Here is a 21,875-nt window from a genome sequence, read left to right as displayed (position 1 = left end):
AAGCTTCCCAATGCCTTTAGTGGGAAAACCAGCTCTCTGGTGGCATTTGAATACTTCTCATAAGTCTCTGCCCCTTGAACTATGTGAGGAAAGCCTGGGGAGAAATATTTTAACAAAATAAGAAGCAAAACAACCCATATGACTTGTCAGTCCCAAGTGGGGCTTGGACTCTCCACAGGACCCAGCTCCTGACTCCCTTGATCATGGCCCCCTCCTCTGGCTCTGACATTTATTGGGGCTCCACTACTGCTAGGAGTCATCTAAGCTCCAACGGCCTGATCTCTTCCCAGTCCTCAGGATCTGAACATCCCCTCCACAGCATTTCCACAAGGATTATAACAGGGGTTTACATAATATTATTACAAGGATCAGCATCAATTTTATTTCTTTTTTAAAGTTACAATGGAAATGTTGGCTTTAAAAAGCTATTACGGCTTGCTTCTTCTCACTCCCCTCAGGGCAAGAGGGTCTTCAGGCTCCCCTGTGGTGGCAGTTGGAGGAGGGAAGGACCACTGTGGGATGGTGGCAATTCAAGGAATTGTTTATTCTCCCCTTCCCTCTCAAAGCAAGAGTTGCAACCCAAAACATCTGGAGGGCACCAAGCCAGGGAAGGTAGGGATAGGGTGAGTGGTGGTTTTGGCATGTGAGAACAGCTGCAGAGCTTACATCCACGCTGAACATTTAAGGCATGTTTAAAGCCATGACTTCCCCGAAAGAATCATGGGAGATGTCATTTATTTCTCACAGAGCTACCGTTCCCAGCACCAGTTCCCAGAATTATTTGGGAGAGGCCGTATGCTTTAAATGTATGGTGTAGCCTTTTAGTGTCTTTGCATCTCGAAATAGACTTCTGAATTACCCTGTGGTTGTAGAAGAACAATGAATAATAATAATGTATGGTTTCTCCCCATATGCCCACACCGCTATTTTTCTTTCCCATCCGCTCAAGTTGTCTTATCTCTCTGCTTTCCTCTTCTAGGGCAAAATCTAAAAATGGTGGAAGGTGTTTAAGGGAAAGGTTGGAGAAGATAGGATTAAATCTACCTGCTGGGAGGCGTAAAGCAGCTAATGTCACCTTGCTAACGTCACTGGTGGAAGGTAAGGCTCCTTCAGTTCGGGAGCTCAGTGGATTTCTTGGAGGATGCACGGGGTGTTTAGTGCTCAAAATATCCTCTCCTGTTAGACATGAGAGGGCTTCATATTATTTGTCTTCGATACCCTGTCTGTGGGATTTGCGGAGTGCTGCATTTATATGCTTCTTTAAAACACATGTTGTGCCTTAGCCATTAAAACTCCCCCAAGGTGGCTTATAACAAGATTTAAAATCTAATATAAAACCAGCAGTAAATATTATTGGCTGTAGCTACATAATAATAATAATAATAATAATAATAATAATAATAATAATTTATTATTTATACACCCCCCCCCCAATCTGGCTGGGTTTCCCCAGCCACTCTGGACAGCTTCCAACAGAATATTAAAATACAATAGTCTTTTAAACATTAAAAGCTTCCCTAAGTTCTACTCAGAGTGGAATAATTGAAATGAATGGACCTAAGCTGGTCAATGGGTCTGTCCTGAGTAAGAACAGCATTGGAGACAACTCTAAAAATGAAAGCACAAAAGTAACAAATACAGAGGATAAAGCTTCAAACAGCAGGAGAGAAACTCAGTTAAGGTCAAAGACCTGGCAAAATAAAAATTTAACACACAATTTTTGTTCTCATCCTGAAGCAAAGTTCTTAACCCGAGGTACTATTTCTGGGTTAGTGGAGTCCGTAACCTGAAGTGTCTGTAACCTGAGGTACCACTGTATAAGTAGAGGTGGCGTGGGGAGAAGCCTTTGACATCATCACCCTGCACAGAAATGGGCCCTGAGGCTAAGCCCATCTGTGATTAATAGGGGCAAAAGATTAACGATCAGGCACCTGAAGGGGCCTGAGGAGGAAGGATTGGGGTTATTCTCTGGCCTTCATGGTAAACGAGAGTGGTTGTCATCCCGGCAACCTCGACTTGAGAAGTGTGTGTGTGTGTGTTTGCGCACGCACACACGCACACGGTGACAGGAGTTTTTGGACTGTGCATTTGCTTTGCTCTGAAATCCATTGTGGCCCAAAAGGCAGCTGCCAAGGAGGAATAGCCCATCTCTTTTGTTGGCAGCAAATGAAACGAACAGGTCTGTGAGGCAGCGGTTGTTCCCCAGGCAGTTGGGCCTGGCTCCTTTGAATGGTTGATTACCATCAGAAGAAAAGGAGGACAGGGAAAGACACATTTTTGACTCAGCCCAGACAGCTGGGAGCTGTCACTGGCTGCTGTTCAGGGGGGTCGGAGTAAATTACAGATGATGGCATGTTTGACCAAGGAACAAGGCTAGCCCTACATATCGAAAGGGCTAGCCTTACATTTCAACCAAGCCCTGACAGCCCCAGGGTCCTGGCTGTACTACTTCTTCACATTTGTTACTCACTTTCCTCCCCACAAAAACTTACCCAAAGCGACTTACAAAGTGCAGAGTCTGTCCTTTGATTTTTTGCATGAATTTCTGGTTTTGGTGCCTCTCCTTCCAGTTGATGTGGGCTCCACTAAGGGTACATCATTCTTACTATGGCACACTCTAACAATAAATCCTGTTTTGGCTGTGAAAGCCAAGGATACCCCCCAGCTTTAAATGAGTGAAAACAAGCAGAATAAAAATTTAAAAATCTATATCTCACTTTGTCCTTTGATAGATTAGTATTATTTAAAACAGCAATATACATTGATGTATGGGTGACTGTGGGACTCACAGGCCAGTTGCATCCTACAGAGCCTTTGGGTCTGACCCATGGTCTCCCCTCCTTGCCCCCTATCCCACCCAACATTCATGCTTAGCAGGAAAAGGTCCCATTCATGTATATAAGACATTTCTCCTAGACCTGTCTGACATGTAGAGCGGATAGATTTTCAAAGGGGGCAGCTGGGGAGGAAGGCACAAACCACTCACATGCTGCCTCCTCTCCATTACTGTCCCTGTGTGGCAATTTGACATTCTAAAAAGGCCACCTTCACACATTTGGGTCCTTTCTTTAAGCTTACTTGCGACAGGGGAGGATAAGGCCAAAGCAGGAGAGGGTTGTTCCCCAACCATTATTACAGATACAGTGGTACCTCGGGTTAAGAACTTAATTCGTTCTGGAGGTCCGTTCTTAAACTGAAACTGTTCTTAACCTGAGGTATCACTTTAGCTAATGGGGCCTCCTGCTGCCGCCGCGCCTCCGGAGCACAATTTCTATTCTCATCCTGAAGCAAAGTTCTTAACCCGAGGTACTATTTCTGGGTTAGCGGAGTCTGTAACCTGAAGCATCTGTAACCTGAAGCATCTGTAACCCGAGGTACCACTGTAATAGCAAAGCTGTTTGGGAGCCAAACTGGACCGCTCAACAATAACAAAGAGCTTTCTACATATTAAAGGGGGGGGGGGAATCCCTAGGCAGAATTTAGGAATTTCTATATTAAATGATAAATAAATTTGTAAACCCCCTACAAAACATCCCGATGATGACCTGTGAGCCTGCAGGACAGGGTTGGTGAACAGATAAACCTCTGTTTAAATTATAGTCATTATTTCTCAGTTTGCAGCTAGACATGCAAATTAGCATGCGCATATATATGCAGTGCTATTTTTCTAGAAAAAGAGGTGCTGGAACTCACTGTGAACACCTCCCTTGTTCCTTTATAATGACAATGGTGTCTACCTGAGAGGTGCTGGAACTGAGTTCTGGCTTTAAAAAAGCCCTGCATGTATGTTTTTAATCCATTTCCCTTTTTCTCATGGTTTTAATGTATCTATCTGGATTTTGTCTGTTTGTTTGTTTGGTTATAAGTTGCTTTGGGTTGCCCTGGGCAAGATAAAGCAACTAACAAATTCAATAAATAATAATAATAGTATGCAAAGGTTCCTCAAATCCTCGCTCTGTTTGGGTGGCATGTAAAGCTCTACTCCACCCCCTTTCCCAGCTGTGTAGCAACCCCGGAGCAACCATAGAGTAGTGCGTTTTTCTTTTTGCTGGGGTTGGGTAGGAGGGTCCACATCTGATGGCTTTTCACATGGAAGGCAAGAGGAGTAAGAGAAAGAGATGGCCCTGTCTGCATTGTCTGCGATGAGCACTGAGGCTTCCTTAGGGCATGGCGCTCAGGCTGGGGTATTCCATCATTCCATGGAAATGCCCTCTCATCGGTGAAATTGATCCATCTTCAGGCATCCCTGCGGAAGTAATCAGAGCTGATGGCAATTGATCATGCTCAGCTTCTGAAACCCTGGTTAGACAGACAGAGTTAATTCATCTCCGCTCCCCTGCTGATTGCTGGATTATGCCATCCATCCCAAGTGCATTAACCTAGTTGCCAGAGCATTGCTTCCACCCTGCTTGTGGTGGGAAGCCAGGCTGCTCTTTAGCCGCTCTAAGCAGAATCTGCTCTTGGATACCCAAGCAGAACCAGCTTTTTTAAGTTGCTTAAAAACTTTCTCAAGTTTCTAGTTCTCATGGCTGTGTGCACATTTGAACCAAAAGAGGATGCTTGGCAGTTCTGTCCTATAGTTTAGGAATTTTGCATCATTTCATCATTCAGTTATTTTATGCACTGTACCCTCCTCTGATATTCTAATGGATTAGAAGTGGGTTTAAAATGTTCAAAAAAATAAAATGTACCCCACTGTACTTGGGATAGGGAGACGTGTCCAAGCAACACAATAGGGAAACATCTGTATCAGTTCTGGGACCTACGTGCTCCTTCTCTGCAGTGGGGCAGTGGGCATGGGGCTGTATTCAAGCTTCCAGCCACTCCTTTTGATTCTACACCCCCTGGTTTCCCCTATGCCTGCTGAGCATACTCAGTTGTCACTGGGCCTTCTTACAGTCACGCCCCTGTAGATTTTCTGTACTTCTGCAAACCTTGGAGTTCCAGTATTCTTATTATTATTAATTTAAAAAATTCACAGGGTGTTTCTACAGCATAAAACCACAAAATACATAATATAATAAGAAGCAAAACAATTCCCCTGTGCTCCAAGAGGTGGTGGATTCTCCTTCCTCAGAGGTTGTTAAGAAGTTGGTTGGCCATCACATATGATCTAGTTGACATTCCTGCATTGCAGGGGGTTGGACCATAGCTGTCAACTTTCAGATTTGAAAATAAGGGATCAGCAGCCTCACCTGTCCTGGGGACATTGTACGGGATATCTAACAATCTGGGATAGCAGCGGGAAGCAGCGGGAAACGGCGCTGGAATAAGGGAATTTCCTGAAAAAAAAGGGAAGGTTGACAGCTATGGGTTGGACTAGATGACCCTCGGAGTCCCTTCCAATTCTACGATTTCCCCCCTGTGCTGATGCTTCCCATGTGTGTGCGCCATTATTATTATTATTATTATTAATTTGTATATAATAAATTTGTATACTGCCCTTCATCTGAAGTTCACAGGGCAGTTCACAACATAAAAATACAAAATGAGAAACACAAAATACATAACAAGAACAAAAAACCAAACCAATAACCCCCTTCCCACAAACACATTTAAAAGAACATAGAATGTTAATCAGCCAAAGATCTGGTTAAAGAGAAATGTTTTTGCCTGGCACTTAAAGATACGTAATGAAGGCACCAGGCAGGCCTCCCTGAGGAGAGCATTCCCAAAAGAGGGAGCCACTGCAGAAAAGGACCATTTTTGTGTTGCCACCTTCCAGACTTTTCATGGATGAGGCACACAAAGGGCCTCAGATGATGAGCACAGGATCTGGCAGTCCTGAGCCGTTTAAGGCTTTATAGGTCAAAACCAGCACTTTGACCTATACTTTGTGTGTGTGTTTGTGTGTATACAGTATCCTGTTGTTTGGACTACATAAGAACCAGCAAAATATATACTATTAGTATATCTGCTTTTAAAACATTACAAATAACTTTTCTTCTAACAATAAGCAGCAGCTTTTGTTTTCTAAATTGTGACCTTATTTACTAAATTTTGGCACCTATGTTGAGGCTTTCGTAATACATCAATTGCTTTGCTCAGTCAGATCAATCAAAGGGCAGGAGATTTATACTTAGCTGATAGCCCTGCTTATTCATGCTGTTGAAAAGTCCAGAGATCCACACATAGGGATGGGCAGAAATTAAATTCGCTTCACATTTTAAGGCAAATTTACCTAATCTGCACTTTCCAAAACAAGATGTGAACTGAAACACAGCCATCCTTTAAAATTCATGCTTCTCCAGATTTTGCAATTCTCCATCCGAGTAATGTGTGCAAAAATGCATCTTCTTGTTAAGTGTGCATAAAAAATGCATGTTTTAGTGAACATAACGTAAAAAATGAATTTATGTAGGGAAGAATTGCAAAAAATGTGTACAATGGGCAAAATTGTATCCAGACGTGTATATTAGGATAAAAATGCACTAAACTGCTGATGTGTTTTCATGAGGACTTTCTTTAAAACAACAACCAAGTGATGTGATAATTTGGAGGACTGAGTTTCAGAGTGGAAAAACAAGAAACTGAGAAACTGAAATTAACATACTGTATTTCACCCATGCTTTTAAGAGTCTGCCTCTCCAAAGGCTACTCTGCTTTATATAGAAGTCTCCTGATCACAAGCAAAATACACAAAGAGAGATAACTTTGTGTAGTGTAGATAACCATGAGATAGTGATAAGTTGGGAGTTTGGCTTAGAAAAATCAGAAGCTGAGAGAAAAATCAGAAAAATCAGAAACTGAGAGAAAATGAAATTGACATCCCTATGAGCTCCACCCCATGCAGAGTTGATTATGCTGAGTATCAGTAGCAGACAAGACCATACATGCTCATGAATATATTTCTTTTGCAGGTGAGGCTGTTCACCTCGCCCGAGATTTCGGTTATGTGTGCGAAACAGAGTTTCCGGCTAAGGCTGCAGCGGAGTACCTCTGCCGCCAGCACTCCGACCCTGGTGAGCTTCATGCTCGGAAGAACATGCTATTAGCAACCAAGTGAGTATAGAGTCCATACAATTACCCTTCCTCTTTTTCCTTAAAAGGGAGAGTCTCCAAAAAAGGGAGAGCCACAGTTGTGAAAATTAATTTTGAATTAATTTTGGCTGTTGGGAACTCTAGTTTAGGACACCTGGAAGGTTGGTGAAGTTTGGCTTAAACGAATATTTCCCTGGTATAATGTCAGAATTCAAACGTGACTTTCTTTTGGAAATAGAATTTTTAAATGTGGAATTCAACTCTGTGAAGGATAATGTTAATCTTAACCCATGCAGAGAGATTTTATACTTGAAACAGTTTCCAAATTCTCCCTGGAATCCTTTGCAGCTCTTATGTTTACTTATTTAAAAATTATTTACAATTCTCTGGTTTCTATTTTTGTTTGAAGTTCTGTTTTGATGGTTGTGAACTATTTAGGCTGCAAAGCTACAAACTGTTATCTGAGAGTAGGCCCTATTGAACAGTGGGACATACTTCTGAGTAGACATTTATATATAGGATTGTACTGTTAACTAGTTAGTACTTGAAGGCTGGGGAACCTTTGACTCTCCATATGTTGCTCATCTGCAACTCTCCCATCATCCCTCACCATTGCTTACGCTGGCTGGGGTTGATGGGACTGGAGTCCTACAGCTCCAAAGATTCCCCAGCCCGGCAGTTGTTGATGTAATTTGTATTATCCTGATGTTCCAAGTGAACAATCTGCTAAAGCCAACATCCAGTAAAAGTATAAAATAAAAAGAATTTGAGACAGAATCTGGTGGTGTCTCCTGGGGAAGAAGCTTTGTAGTTCTCACACAGACATACCAAACATACCTCTTTATCTGCCTTCGTTGTATACAAGTTCCCAGATGGAAAGATCCCCAAATGTGCTAAACAATTTTCTGGGCAGGCCTGTATTTCAATGTTTTGATTGGTGTTCCAAATTCTGTAAGACAGATCCCATCACAAGACAGTTTCCAGGCAATTTCTCTGCCCACCAAACTCTCAAAAGCAATCAGAAAATTGTTGTTTCATAAAATCATCAAATGAATTGTAGGCTGCAAATTATAAATTTGCAGACTCGCCTATTGGAGAAGCCAGATTCACCAGCTATGAATTATACTGGTTACAAGTACACACACACAAAAATACTCTTTGAAGAGTCCAAGCTGTTAGTTCTCAAAGGCAGAAGAGAGCAGACTTTAGCCTTGTGGGATCCAATTTGTTCTTCACTGGTACCCCAACATCCACCAACTGAAGGCAAAGGAGTTATCGGAGCTGGACAAATTCCAGCTAGGCAAAAGTTATTGGCTGTGAAGCCAGACCAGGAGAGACTTTTGAGGGGCCAAACAAAGGTTTGGAGGGCCACATTTGGCCTTTGGTACCCCACCCCTGCCCTAAGGTTTCTTGATTTCAGCAGTCTCATTTCAGTGGGGCTTTTTGGATTTGCTATCAATGAACCACTGGGAATCAGAAACACTTGTTAATTTACTGCAATCCCTAAGAACATAGGAAGAGTCTTGCTGGGCCAGGCCAATGGCCCATCTGGTCCAGTTTCCTGTTTTTACAGTGGCCGACCAGATACCTGTGGGAAACCAGTAAGCAGGGCCAGAGCACAAGAGCAATCTCTGCTCCTGCGGTTTCTATCTCTAGAGCAGTCTACTCACCTCTGTTCTAAGGCACAATTTAGCTAAAATGTAAACATGTTGCTATGTGTAGATGTGATGCCAGATGTGCTGCTGCCGTGTGAGCCTGGGACATGGCGGCTCCTCCTCCTCCTCCTGCCACAAAGGGGAAGCAATCCCCTGCCCGTGGCAGTGGAGCTGCCAAGCTACACCTGCTTGTGTCATTTTTTGTCTTGTTTTACTTAAGGTTATGGGACGTGGGTGGCACTGTGGGTTAAAGCCTCAGTGCCTAGGGCTTGCCGATCGAAAGGTCAGCGGTTCGAATCCCCGCGGCGGGGTGCGCTCCCGCTGTTCGGTCCCAGCGCTGCCAACCTAGCAGTTCGAAAGCACCTTCGGGTGCAAGTAGATAAATAGGGACCGCTTACTAGCGGGAAGGTAAACGGCGTTTCCGTGTGCGGCTCTGGCTCGCCAGATGCAGCTTGTCACGCTGGCCACGTGACCCGGAAGTGTCTTCGGACAGCGCTGGCCCTTGGCCTCTTTGAGTGAGATGGGCACACAACCCTAGAGTCTGGCAAGACTGGCCCATACGGGCAGGGGTACCTTTACCTTTACCTTTTTACTTAAGGTTATATCTCCTCTTTCTCATTCTAGGCAAATCTGCAAAGAGTTTGCCGATTTGATGGCCCAAGATCGCTCTCCACTTGGAAACAGCCGCCCTTCCCTCATTCTGGAACCTGGAGTTCAGAGTTGCTTGACCCACTTCAGCTTAATAACTCATGGTTTTGGGGGGCCGGCAATCTGCGCGGCACTTACAGCCTTCCAAAACTACTTGGTGGAGTCGCTCAAAGGGCTCGATAAAATGTTCATGAACAGCACAGGCAACGGCCACCCAGTCGGCGACTCCAAAACCTCAGAAAAGGAAGTGAAACATCGGAAATGACGCCACAGTTCCCCAGCCTGCCCAGTCAGAGGGTTTTTCCCCTTTCCCAGTTCATGAGATAGGAGGCTTGGGTCTTATCAACATTGGGAAAAGAAAAGCAGCAACAGCGAAGACCCCCCCCCCTTTCTCTTGCCATGTTTTCTGAACTGTGACAGATGCATCTCTGAAACCAACTCAACAAAATGTGACTGGAGGAAGAGGAACATCCACATGGGCCTCACAGAGATGGAAGTAAAATCAAGAGCAGTTGGTGGTTGCTGTTGACACTTTGGGTATTCAGTAGTGGATACCAAAAGCCAGGTTACATGTGCAATTACTTTTTTAAAAAAATAAATACATTTTCTTTGAAAAGCCCATAATCATGCAATGTTGAACTGTTCCAAGAGAGAAGTGAGCAATGTAAAATGAAGAGGTCTTAGTGGGATCAAGAAGGGTAGGGGGGCGTTTTTAATTTGCCTCAATGGACAGGCCCAGAGAGATGAGGCAGAAAGAGCAAGTGATGCTGATGTTCACCTCCGTTGCAGACTTATGGGTCAAGGAAGAAGGAACCTCACCTGTTCCACTGCAGAGAGCAGCTCTGCGACTTCGTTTGCACATTTTGACCAATTGGAAATCACCGTGGGTTTTGTCTGACTTAGACCAGACACACCAATACACACGTTTCAGCAGTTTCCCCCCTAAAAGGAACAGAGTTCCCTGCAAACGCTCTGTTCTGTCGAGTTGTCATTCAGCTGACCTGGACCCAGGATGAGTGAGATTACACCACCAGCCTCCACTCCTTGAGTTTTCAAATTTTTTAGTAATATTAAATAATGAATAAATGATTATACTTATATAATAATAAATTAATAAACAATTAAAGCACAAGAAAGAACTTGAAGGAGGCCAAACCGAACTGTTTTGAAATCTGTATATATTTATTTATGTGTAATTAAATCAAAGTTTTAAAATGTCCAGTGCGCGTTATTTATATCCAATTAAGTTGGGACTTCTTTTAAAAAACAAAAAACTTTTTGAAAACTAAGTCAGTCTTTGGAATTTTCTGGAATGAAGTTTTGGATACAGAACCTGGTAGCATGGACAATAGCCTGTGACGCTAATGATTAGAGACATTTAGCCCGGTTTGGTTTTTTCTTTTTCTTTTGTACTTGCTGTTGTCTCTCTTAAAAAGCTGCAATAGATGTACAATGCCACCACCACAACAAACAAAAAAATGTCAGTCATTATCTTAATAAAACCTCTTTTTATTTGGAAACAAGCCCCTCCATCCCTGTGTTTGTAATGTTGATGATTGAATAGTCAGAGTTGGATCTATGAGAACAAAAATGAAAAGCCCAAAAGCAAGCACTCTGGGATGAGTTGACATAATTGGGGAAAATGTTTACTGCATTGATTTCATCATTACTGAAAAAGGTGATATCTATATTCTCTGGGGCCAAATCTCTATGGCGATACCTGAGTTATCCATCCACCTCATCCTTCTGCTGAACAGTTCCATTGGAGCCCACAGGAAAGGGAGGAAAAGAGGGATAGCCCTATCATGTTACAAACAGCAGTAAAGAAAAGGTTTTCTCAATGCATTGTTAAGGGGCTGTTGTCACATCAGCAGCGATGGGGAAGAAATGTGATTTTGTCTGCAATTAAATGAGAAACTACCTCATTCACACTTGGCAAACCAAAAACATAGCTATCATTCAAAATTCATATTTCTCCAAATTTTGTGATGCAGTTCTCTAATCAACTTGCATGTACAAAGATGCATATAATAGGGAAATTGTGCATAAAATTTTGGGCAAAACATAAAAATGCATTATTTTGGGGGGGAATTGTGTGAATTAGAACTGCAAACAAAGGTTTTTATTAGGATAAATGTGCACTAAAATGCTGGTAAATTTTCATGAGGATTTTTTAATATATATAGTTACAAACTGCTGTGGAATTGTGAAGAAATGACTAAGACTAGAATAATAGCATACAGAGAAGCCACAATTGACATCACGAATCCTTTCACTCTGTCCTTGCCTGGTTTGCATGGTCTAGAACTCTGAGCTATATCTTGCTTCTGAATTCAAAATTTCTACCATTTAGTTGATCTCCCACTAGCAATACACCCAATAGACCTACATGGGCATAAATACTGCTATGGTTACAAAACCATAGAGAAGCAACATGGAAGGGTATGTTAACAACTTCAGCCCTTTATTGTGAAATAATCTATTCCTTTCCATTTTCACAGATACCACCTTCATCATCTATCTAATTGTATGTCATTTCCCCAGAAAATTATGCCCAAAGTGGCTCAAAACATATGAAATGAACAGTAAGCGTAACAAAACATACTATGACTATTTATAACTGTTTCTAATATCAGTAAGTCCTTTAAAAAAAATCAGTCCACACAACGTTGTTGAAAACTATGGGCCAGATTCAACAAAGTTGCCATACCAGCAGGAACCAGTGCAACCAGTCCTGCTAGTGCAATGGGACTTACTTCCTTCTCTTTTCCCTGTGCCCCCTGTCCCCCAGTTCCTTGTGAGGGTTGGGTAATCCCCCACAACAGAGCATGCAGGGTGGGGAAGAGGGGAAATTGTTCCACCAGGCAAACGGAAATGCTTGCACTGATGAAACAATTGGAAGAAAGCAGTGTGGAATCCCTCCCAATACAAATAAGCTAACCTAATTTAACAGCTCAAACTAAACAATGTATAAAGCAATACAAATAAGCCAACATAATTAGGTAACTGAGACTAAACAGGAGGTAAGATGCCACTTCAAAAATGGAATAATCAGCTACAGAACATCATCCTGCTCCAAAAGGCGAACCAGTGGTTTGCTTCCGAGACTCAATTGTTAACATCCAGAAACTCCACCAGGGGTACAGCAGGCTCTCTCCCAGAGGGGCCTTTGTCTGCCATTATTGTGGGCTCTCAAGTGATCTCACCATAGCTCAGATATGTCTGGAGGGAACCACTTAAGGGAAGGGGAACTGTATCAGAAGCTGTCATTGAGTGCTATCTTCTCATGCATTACATCTATGTGTACAACCACCACAGCTCTTGTGTTTAGGTAATCACGCCTTGCAAGACTCGTTCATTATGGTGTCCACAAGATTGAACTTGAAGACATCAGTTGAACACATTTGAAAGAACAACTTATCATTGTCTTCCCAGGTCATCATGAGCTGGGAAGTTGGCAGGCTTTTGTTTTATTAAAAAACCACACATAAAAGACCTCTTGGTTTAATTGCCTTAATATTTTTTGGAAGCAAATGAGATATGGAAGGGGACTAGGGGGGCAGCTGCCTTACTAAAACCATTGGCAGTGGTTAACCTCAAATCTTTAGCCAGCTGAAGCAAATATTTGGGGGATTTATCCATTCAGTGATTCATCCCAGTCACATTTTCACAGCCAATTTGCCTGCTGTTCCCTCAAAGCTTGGAAAGGAAACACTGAGGTAAATATGAATGCTCAAATGCAGGAATATCAGATATACTCAAATACAAAAAAAATCTAAGATGGGGTAGGTGGAGCATACATTTTTCTTTCACCTGTAAAAACAGGTTTTGTACTTTATAAAGAAAACAGGTGTAATTGGCCTTTAAGGGAGCAGAATCCTGCCCCCCCCCCCCAATAATACCCCTGAATCCTCTCATTAACTGGAAAGCAACATTAAACACCTTGTTAGAAATTTGTGGCATTTGTAATCACACAAAAATTCAAATTCATGGCTATATAAACTAGGAATATTTTTGTTTCCACCATGTATTTCCCCCTCCTTAACTTGGTAATAGCTACCCCAAACCTAAATTGGTTTGCCCATTTTCCTTTCAGACAGTTGTACCACCTCCTCTCAAACAGCGGTGGTGGCAAAAGTGTGTCTAAAACCATGTAAGAAAAGGGTATAGATATTTTAGTCAAAACAGAAATGTCATACTTTTTTGGGGGAAGGGGTTATTTCAGAGGCATATAAAGAATGATTAAGGGCTGAGCTAGACATTATCTCAGCAGCTCTAGTGGATTTTCCCATCCAGCACCTGCTTTGAAACATTTGCGTCGACTACCAATTTGCTTTTCCTACCATTGCTTCACAATGCAGGTTATACCCTTTAAAGCAATGGTGACTGGCCTGTGGTCCTGCAGTTGTTGTTGGATTCTGTCAATCTGCAGTTCCAGGATTCTTTGGGAGAAACCATGACTGTTTAAAGTGGTATGATACTGCTTTAAATGTGTAGTGCAGATGGGGCCTAAAAGCAGCAGCCTTGTGCTGTTGACAGCTACAGTGTTCAGCACCATCGTGTTTGCTCTTGTGTGTTTACGTTCACAATTGGGCACCCTGAGCGTTGCCCCAGTGTGGGAGAAGAGACGATTTAAATGTGTGTGAGTGAATGGATGGGGAGGGAAAACCTACAGATGTCTGCCTATATTAAGTTTGCCAGAATCAGAGGGCTTCCCTCCCCTTCCTGTAAGTTCCTAACCTCAGCTGCTCCTGCTGTTGCTCCCCTGTCAGAGCCGGCAAGTAGCTATTTAGCAATTAGCTTGGCTTATTTACCTGCTTCTCCCCTGGTACGAGGCACCTGTCTGGAAAACAGACTGAGCCTTATTAAGGGATCTTTTACACACAGGAGGGAAAGGAATCCAGGTAGCCTCAGTTGCACAGACTGGGCCAGGCCCCAACTTCTCACCCCTGCTACGAAGTTTTTATTACTGATGCAGAAGCGGGGTTTGTTTTCCCAGCCGCAATGGGAGATGTCACAGGGCTGAGATTCCCTCCTCTGCAGCATAAAAGATAGCAGCTCCCAAGTCCTCAGTATCGGGCCCTCAAAACTCTCTCCCTCCTCCCCCCCAGGCCACTCCCCTTCTCCACAGAAACATCTTAAATTAAATAACGAAGCCAAAAATATGTCTGAGTTACATGAGGTCCAAGTTTCTTCAAGCAAGTGTTAATAAAGGAAATAAATACAAATGAATCAGCGCTGAAAGTATATTTTTTTGTATGTCTTTTTAGTCAAAGCCAAGTACCACACCATATCATTCCATTTGCAGATAGTGTATCTGCCTGGGTCTTTTGCAGCTGCCACAAGAATCTGGTTTATCAGATTATTACAAGAGAGAGATCCTTGCTGCACCCTCTGAATAACGAGAGCAAATTAATCCTGGTTCCATTTCAGTATCTCTGGGAAGGATGGGTGCATCCATCTAAGACTCTTGCAACTTACTAAGAGTATACCTATTGAAATCAATGGGCAGGACACAGAGTCATCAGAAGCTGCCATATACGGAGTCGTAACTTTGGTCCATCTTGCTCAGTATTGTCTGCACTGACCAGAAGTGGCTCTCCAGGATTTCAGCTCTGCCTGGAGAAGCCCAGGATTGGACCTGGCGCCTAAGCCTTCTCAGTGGCAGACTTTAGGGTCTAAAATTTGGCAATGCCAAAATTTGCAACACGAGTTCCGGCCATGTAAGTGATAACACATTTTGGTTTATGGAATTTTAGTGCAAAAATATTTGTGTATGTGTAAAGCAGATTAGGGACGCGGGTGGCGCTGTGGGTTAAACCACAGAGCCTAGGACTTGCCGATCAGAAGGCGGGCGGTTCGAATCCCCGTGACACGGTGAGCTCCCTTTGCTTGGTCCCTGCTCCTGCCAACCTAGCAGTTAGAAAGCACGTCATGTGCAAGTAGATAAATAGGGACCGCTCCTGTGGGAAGGTAAACGGTGTTTCCGCTGCTCTGGTTCGCCAGAAGCGGCTTAGTCATGCTGGCCACATGACCTGGAAGCTGTCTGCGGACAAACGCCGGCTCCCTCGGCCTATAGAGCGAGATGAGCGCGCTACCCCAGAGTCGGTCATGACTGGACCTAATGGTCAGGGGTCCCTTTAGCTTTACCTTTAAAGCAGATTACTTGCATAACTGAAGCTAACATAGGTTTTATTACTATTTCCCCCCAAAATTATTTCATAATTAATACAGCCCAGACACTGACGGAGGAAGAGGAGTGCGGGGGGGAGCGCACTGCCCCCGGCAGCGTGATCCTGGTGGGGTTCCATCACGGCTGCCCCCCCCCACCCGCACTGGGCGTCACGCTCCCGCAGGTGGCACACCCTACCCTCATAACCCGCCCCCCGCCCCTGCGGGTGGTGTGCCACACCCCCAGGACGCACGCCAGCCCTGCCCCCGGCTGCTCTCCGCCCCCGCCCCCTGGTGCCGGAGCATGAAGCTTCGCCACTGGGCCCAGAGCATCATAATCCTGAGACCACTCATGGAATCTCAATCCATGTGCACCCACCTCAACGAGGGCATGAGATAGCAAATGACGTGGTATTTCATAAGCAACTTTGAAAGACACAAGCTTCATTCACATCCCTATGCTCTGCTTGAAACATGAAGTGGAACAGTCCATTATTTTAATTTATTGAGATCTAGCTCCTGGTTCTGAGTGCTGCCCACACAATTGGACCACTGTTAACCATTAAAACAAATGTAGCCGTCTTCCAAAATGGGAACTGACATTTTAAGGCATTTGGTTCGGTGCTAATGTGCCATTAGGTAGTTATCCAATAAGTGCATTCATGTCGCTTAACTCGAGCCAGCTGTCTGTGGAGCAGAGGAAACTCTCGAATGCGCTAGCTTTATTTATTTATTTTTTCCTTGCTCATTTTAAAAAGTAAAAACAATACAAAAACAAAGTAGAAACCTATACTGAAATTATGGGTATTTGCTACTTCCCAAGCAACCGCTTTTCTTAACAGAGCTCTGGACAAGACAGAGCCTTTGTTCATGATGCAAATCAAAAACCTTTTTGACCCATGCAAATCCAGGCAGGAAGGCTGCAGCCACAGGGGGCTAATGGGGGCTTGAAGCCCCCAAGGGGAAATCAGACCCCCTCCTGGAAAGATCTGGTTTCATTAATGAAGATCCTTCTAAGTCTTTTACTTGTGGAAACTTAAGGGAAAGCATGCAAATGTTCTACTCCAGCTTCCACTGGTCCAGTGACCTCCAGATGGTTTGAACTACAACTCCCATAAGCTTCAGCCAGCACAGCTGTAGGCCATGGAGCCACCATTTGCACTAAGGTATGCAGCTCCCATCATCTAGCCCCATATATTGTGGTTGCTTGAATTATGTTTGGGGCACAAAGCCCAGCCCCCTTGCCAGTGGAGGGGATATACAGCCCCTCTGACTTCTGAGCTTTCATCACACATTTTCAAGCTATTGCCTATGGGCATAAGGACTAGAAACTATTTTTAGAAAACAAAAACAGCTGATTTTCAGATGCTGAATGCTGCACCCAACACTAAATCTCATGCTCAGGCTTCTCAACAAGTGGAAGTGGAAGGATCTGGGCATGGGGGAAAGGAGGGAGTTGAGTGATAGTTTTGGGGCTTATAGGGCTGCACCCACCCCTCAGTCCTAGGACACCACTGCTGCTAAGCTACATATTGAAATTATACACCAGAAGTGGGGAAGCTGTGGTCCTCTAGATCAGGGTAGCCCAACTTTTCATCCAAAGTGGGTTGCTAGAGTACTTGGACATGGAACCTGCAGGCCGCACACTGCCTTGTCAAGGAGGGAAGCAAGGTCAAAGTTTGATGCCCCTCCCAGCCCTCATGCTGCCTTCCCAAATCCACCTGAGAGGCACATCAGGCTATGGGAAGGAGGCGTGAGGGCTCTGGCAGGGTCCTGGAGCCCTTCCACCTCCTTCCCAAAGCTGGGAAAGTGCTAACTAAGCTTTGAGAAGCAGGTGGGAAGCCTCTGGGACCCTGTCAGAGCCCTCACGCCTCCTTCCCAAAGTCCAGCACCTCATTTACCCCAGGCTTTGATAAGGGCTGGGAGGGATGTAAAATGGTGCCAAGGGCCACTAGAAAAGGCCTCAAGGCCCTGCTGGCTGGGGCTGATGGGAGTCCAACAATATTGGAGGGGGGGGGGAGAGTGCAGGTTCCTCAGGACTGTTTTACATGTCATTTATTTTATCATTAAAATCAACCCATGCATGATCTTTTTATTTTTCATTTTCTTCCCCCTTAGGTTTATAAACTTATTCTTTATAAAAACACCACCACCACTAAAAGCTAATCAGTTGGGGGAGGGGTGGATGAGAAAACCCAGGTACTTCATTTGAATTCTTCCTATAAATATAAATAATATAAATATAAATATAAATATAAAATAACAAATGATGAAGCTCCTAGAAAAAATGAAGTGTCCCACTGATGACTCTGTTTTGAAAACCCCACCCCCTCTGCAAACTCTTTTGTTCTCTGGCTTAAAGTGGGACCCCTTTTCATTTTATTCCAGAGGCTGCCACTCTGCCCTCTTCCAACACAGCCTCTCCTATCTCCCCTGTCAGTGGGGATTCAGTGCTTGTTCCTGTGCCCCGAGGCAGAACATATGCTCCCTTCTAACCCAACTCCAACCAGTCTGTTTGGGGGCGGAATCATTAATAAACATACAACTATCACCTGCCTGTGGAGGAGGGCTAAGCATAAAAAAAACATATATATGTATTCCACACACATCCATTCTGCTGGTGATAGTTTGCAGTGTAAAAACCATCCTAGGGTTTTCATTTATATGTATGTGGTAGGGATGACTGGATCTGTCAATTTCAGTTTCTCCTTTTCAACTCCTAAGTTCTCCACATTTGCAAGTTTAAAAAAAGCGTGTCCTCGTAATAATCAAGCAGCATTTTAGTTCAGATTTCTTAGTATGTAATTTTGCCTATGCACATTTTTGCAATGCAATTTCCCCTTACATAATACATTTTTGAATTCTGTTTTCACAGAACATGCATTTTTATGCACACTTAACCCTGGTATATACAATTTTGTTCACATTTCTAGGCTAGAGAACTGCATCACAACATTCAGAGAAGTATGAATTTCAAAGGATGGCTGTGCTTTGATGCACGTGTTGTCTCAGAAAGTGCGAATTAGGGAAGTTCACTTCTAAATGCAAATGGAATCAAATTTGGGGTCAAGGCCCAGCTCCCCCAAACTGCAGGTGGCAGGAACAGAGCCAGGGACCTTCAGCACACTTTGGGTCCTCCCCTAAGAAGAGGGCTCCATTTGAGCACATGAACTCCTCTGGGAATCAAGTCCTGACCATAAACCAGCTAAGACTTTACCGTGCGTGTTGTGCTTTAGGGCAGAGATGGGCAGTTGGCAGATCAGGGCCAGGCCTGTCCCATGTGTTATGGACCCCCAGTGTCCACTTTCTGCCCTGTCCTGTTTGGACTGCCTGTTTCCTTGCCTGATGCAGCCTTCAGGCAGGACACATCACTTTACAATGATAGACAGGCAGTAAATTCAAGACAGACGAAAGACATCTCTCTTCGCACAGTTCATAGCTAACCTGTGGATGTAGAGATGGCTACTACTAGCTCAGGTGTCTTTAAAACAGAACTAGACAAATTCATGGGGAGAGACTCTCAAGTTTCTGAGAAACTGGACCAGGTTGGACTTTGGTTTGTTCAGGTTTGCTCCTTCTTATGCAAGACACTGAAAATACAAAATGCATATGCATTTTGAATCTCCCTCACTTGGTACCCGACATGGAGATGTACAGGTGAGTAGGTGGCCCAGGGAAGTTAAGGATACCTTAGGGTTCCAGCATCTTCACAGTCCAGGGTCTCCATCTATAGATATCCTACAGGGGATTTCACAAAGGAAAGGCAGTTCTGATCAGACAGGCAGCCTGCTGTCTACTCATAAGCACATCAAGCCTTATACCAAGTCAGATCATTGATCCATCTAGCCCATGATTGTCAGTAGTGACTGACAGCAGCTCACCAGGATATCAGACATCACTAGTTCTTACCTGGAGATGCCTGTGACGTTCTCCTTGCCCTTCTCCAACGAATGGGTTCTGTTTACACATCTCAAATTCCCATGTGGCTCTTAGCTCTCAGGTTGGCTCCACCCTGTCTTTGACCAAGTGTCTAATAAGGCTCCTGTCTTTCTATCAGCCATGCTGGTCCTCTGCTGTATGGGCAGAGAGTTCTCCTCAACGCTGAAGCCACTGGTACATATCTCAATCAAGAGGTGGGATGACTTTGGCTGCACTCAATGCAACCCAAGCACCACATAAAAACCCATTGCAGCTAGTCCTAAGATACTAATTGAACATATGCCCCAGATTCATAAGGAACTAGGCCTCTGGCCCATTCAGCCCTGTCACTCAGATTGGAAGCAGCTTCCCACACTTTCAGACCGAAGTATTTTCTACCTTCCTGTTTGCCCCGATAAACACTTAAAATACTCCCGGCAGCTGATCTGATACCATGCTTTGGCCAGCCTCCAGGGGGCAGCACTCCATAAAATTGCAAAGACACCCAACTAACCCAATCCACTCTCCTTTCCCTCTCCATCCTGGTTTTATGTATTGCTAAGGTTGTATTTGCTATACTGATTTAAGCAAGCAAACCCAACGAACTGCAATAAAAACTGCAATAAAATAATTTTTTTAAATGGGAAGAAAAGTTTTGTAAAACAACTTGAGCCCAAGCAGGATCTTAGGAAGCTGCCTTTTAGTGAGTTAAGACAACTCAGCCCACATACTCCAGTATTGCTTCCAACGACTGGATGTAGCTCTTACCCCGCCCTACCTCAAGATTTCACATTTCCCTAGTTTTCCAACATTAATTTGAACCAGCACTGGGGTGGATCTATAAAACAAACCAGTAACTGCTGAAATCTTACAACACACCATCAGCCCAGTGTAGCAGCTTCTATTATTTTCAGGCCATTATCCAGCATGTTAAGGGTTAAACAACACCATTGCCGTCCCCCTTCCTAGATTTTACACTTCATTGTGATAAAGTCTTCCAGGAGCACTACCTCAGGTTGGGGAGCTGTATGTTTGAATGCTCCCTCTTAGAAAACTAATGAAGTCATCCCCGCATGCAGAAAATCTAGAACAAAGCCTTTTCCCCGAAGCTGCTGGTACATACTATATATATAGGAGGGGTGGGAAACTTGTGGCCCTCCAGGTACTTCTAGACTGCAACTCCAATCAGCCCCAGCCAGGCCAGTTCATCCGGGATAAGGGGAGTTTGTTTCCTGAAGCGCTGGCCTACCTGGCAGCAAGTCAGTACACCAAGCCCAAAGGTCTGGAAACGAGGTTTAGGGTCAATCCAAGTAGGCTAAAGTCCCGCAATCAGGATGCAGTCCAGAGTCAAACCTGAAGCACTGTCCCCCCGAGGTCCAGGAACACCCAAATCAAGATCCATCAACATGGGCAGTTGAGCAGAAACAGCACCTCAGCTCTGCTTCCCTTTTGTACTTTGCCTGCTGATTGTAGCATCTGGGCTTGATGAGGCAGCTGATCCTCACTTGTTCCTACTCCAGATGAGAAATCACAGCCCTTCTCCCAGAGCTAGCGAGCCCCACCTGGCCAGCTAGGGAGTTGGGCTGTGGGCCCTTGCCTCTATCAGCCTCCTGGAGAACTGCTTTCTATACCTCAAAGCCCACCATGTTCATGGAGACAGGGGCCTCTCTGGCTCTGGGTCTTGTGCACTGACCATCTTCTCTTCATTCTCCACCCCACCCCACCCCACCCCACCCCACCCCACCCTGTGAGAACTTCCTACACCAACCTCTCCTTCCCCATCCCCAGCTAGCCCCCATGTGTCCAAGTGCTGGCTACCATGATCCTCTTCCCCCTCCCCATTGTCCTGCCAGTTCATGACCAATTGAGTCCAATACTGACTTAGATGGATCAATGGTCTGATGTGGCACAAGGCAGATTCTTCTTCTTCCTGTTCTCTGAATATGCATCTAGAAGACAGGAAAAGAAGATAAAAAAAGGGAGAACCAAGCTCTCAGTAAGATCCATTTTGAAAACACTGCAAGCCAGCCTTCCCCAACCTGGGCATCCTCCAGCGGTTTGGGACCTCAGCATGCTGACTGCGGCTGGTGGGAGTTGTAGTCAAAAACCTATGGAGGGCACTAGGTTGGGGAAGGCTGCTGTAAGGGAGCAACTGAGGAGCATTTTTGCCTACAGTGTTTTCAAAAATGATGTTTTAGGAAACCTAAAAGGAATGCCTGTTTTGGCCCAAACTAGTTGAGCATTAATAAAAAGTCCCAATATTCCTTTCTTTGGCATCTTGAGATTGGTCCCCCCCCCCCCGCTTTTGCATTTTGATGCTGCCAATTTTGTGTGTATGGATTTATATCTGCCTTTTGTGTAACATGGCATCAACACTTCGGTTTGCACTGGATAAAATAAAGTTTTGGGGGGAAAGTTTTTCAAAAAGCAAGTAAGCAAGCCAAGCCTGTGAACTAACCCCCCCTCCCTCTCTCACACACACACACATCCCAGTGAGCCAAT

General features: G+C 44.3%; 1 protein-coding gene across 4 annotated transcripts in view; it reads left to right on the top strand.

The window, feature by feature from the left end:
• The window catches only part of TFAP2E (transcription factor AP-2 epsilon), a 72,117-nt gene extending 61,310 nt beyond the window's left edge, over positions 1 to 10,807 (top strand). For all 4 annotated transcript variants that reach the window (XM_083453305.1, XM_083453307.1, XM_083453308.1 and 1 more), the window contains 3 exons: positions 980 to 1,098; positions 6,861 to 7,002; positions 9,261 to 10,807. In XM_083453305.1, coding sequence (XP_083309431.1) covers positions 980 to 1,098; positions 6,861 to 7,002; positions 9,261 to 9,549 — 550 coding nt within the window. In that variant the 3' untranslated portion in view covers positions 9,550 to 10,807. The remainder of the gene's footprint in view (positions 1 to 979; positions 1,099 to 6,860; positions 7,003 to 9,260) is intronic.
• Positions 10,808 to 21,875: the final 11,068 nt, after the last annotated feature.

The sequence above is a fragment of the Podarcis tiliguerta genome (genome assembly GCF_965153285.1).
Source record: "Podarcis tiliguerta genome assembly, chromosome: 8".
In the NCBI taxonomy this organism is placed as follows: Eukaryota; Metazoa; Chordata; class Lepidosauria; order Squamata; family Lacertidae; genus Podarcis; species Podarcis tiliguerta.
The sequence above is the reverse complement of the archived record's forward strand: the minus strand, read 5'-3'. Positions and strand labels throughout refer to the sequence as shown.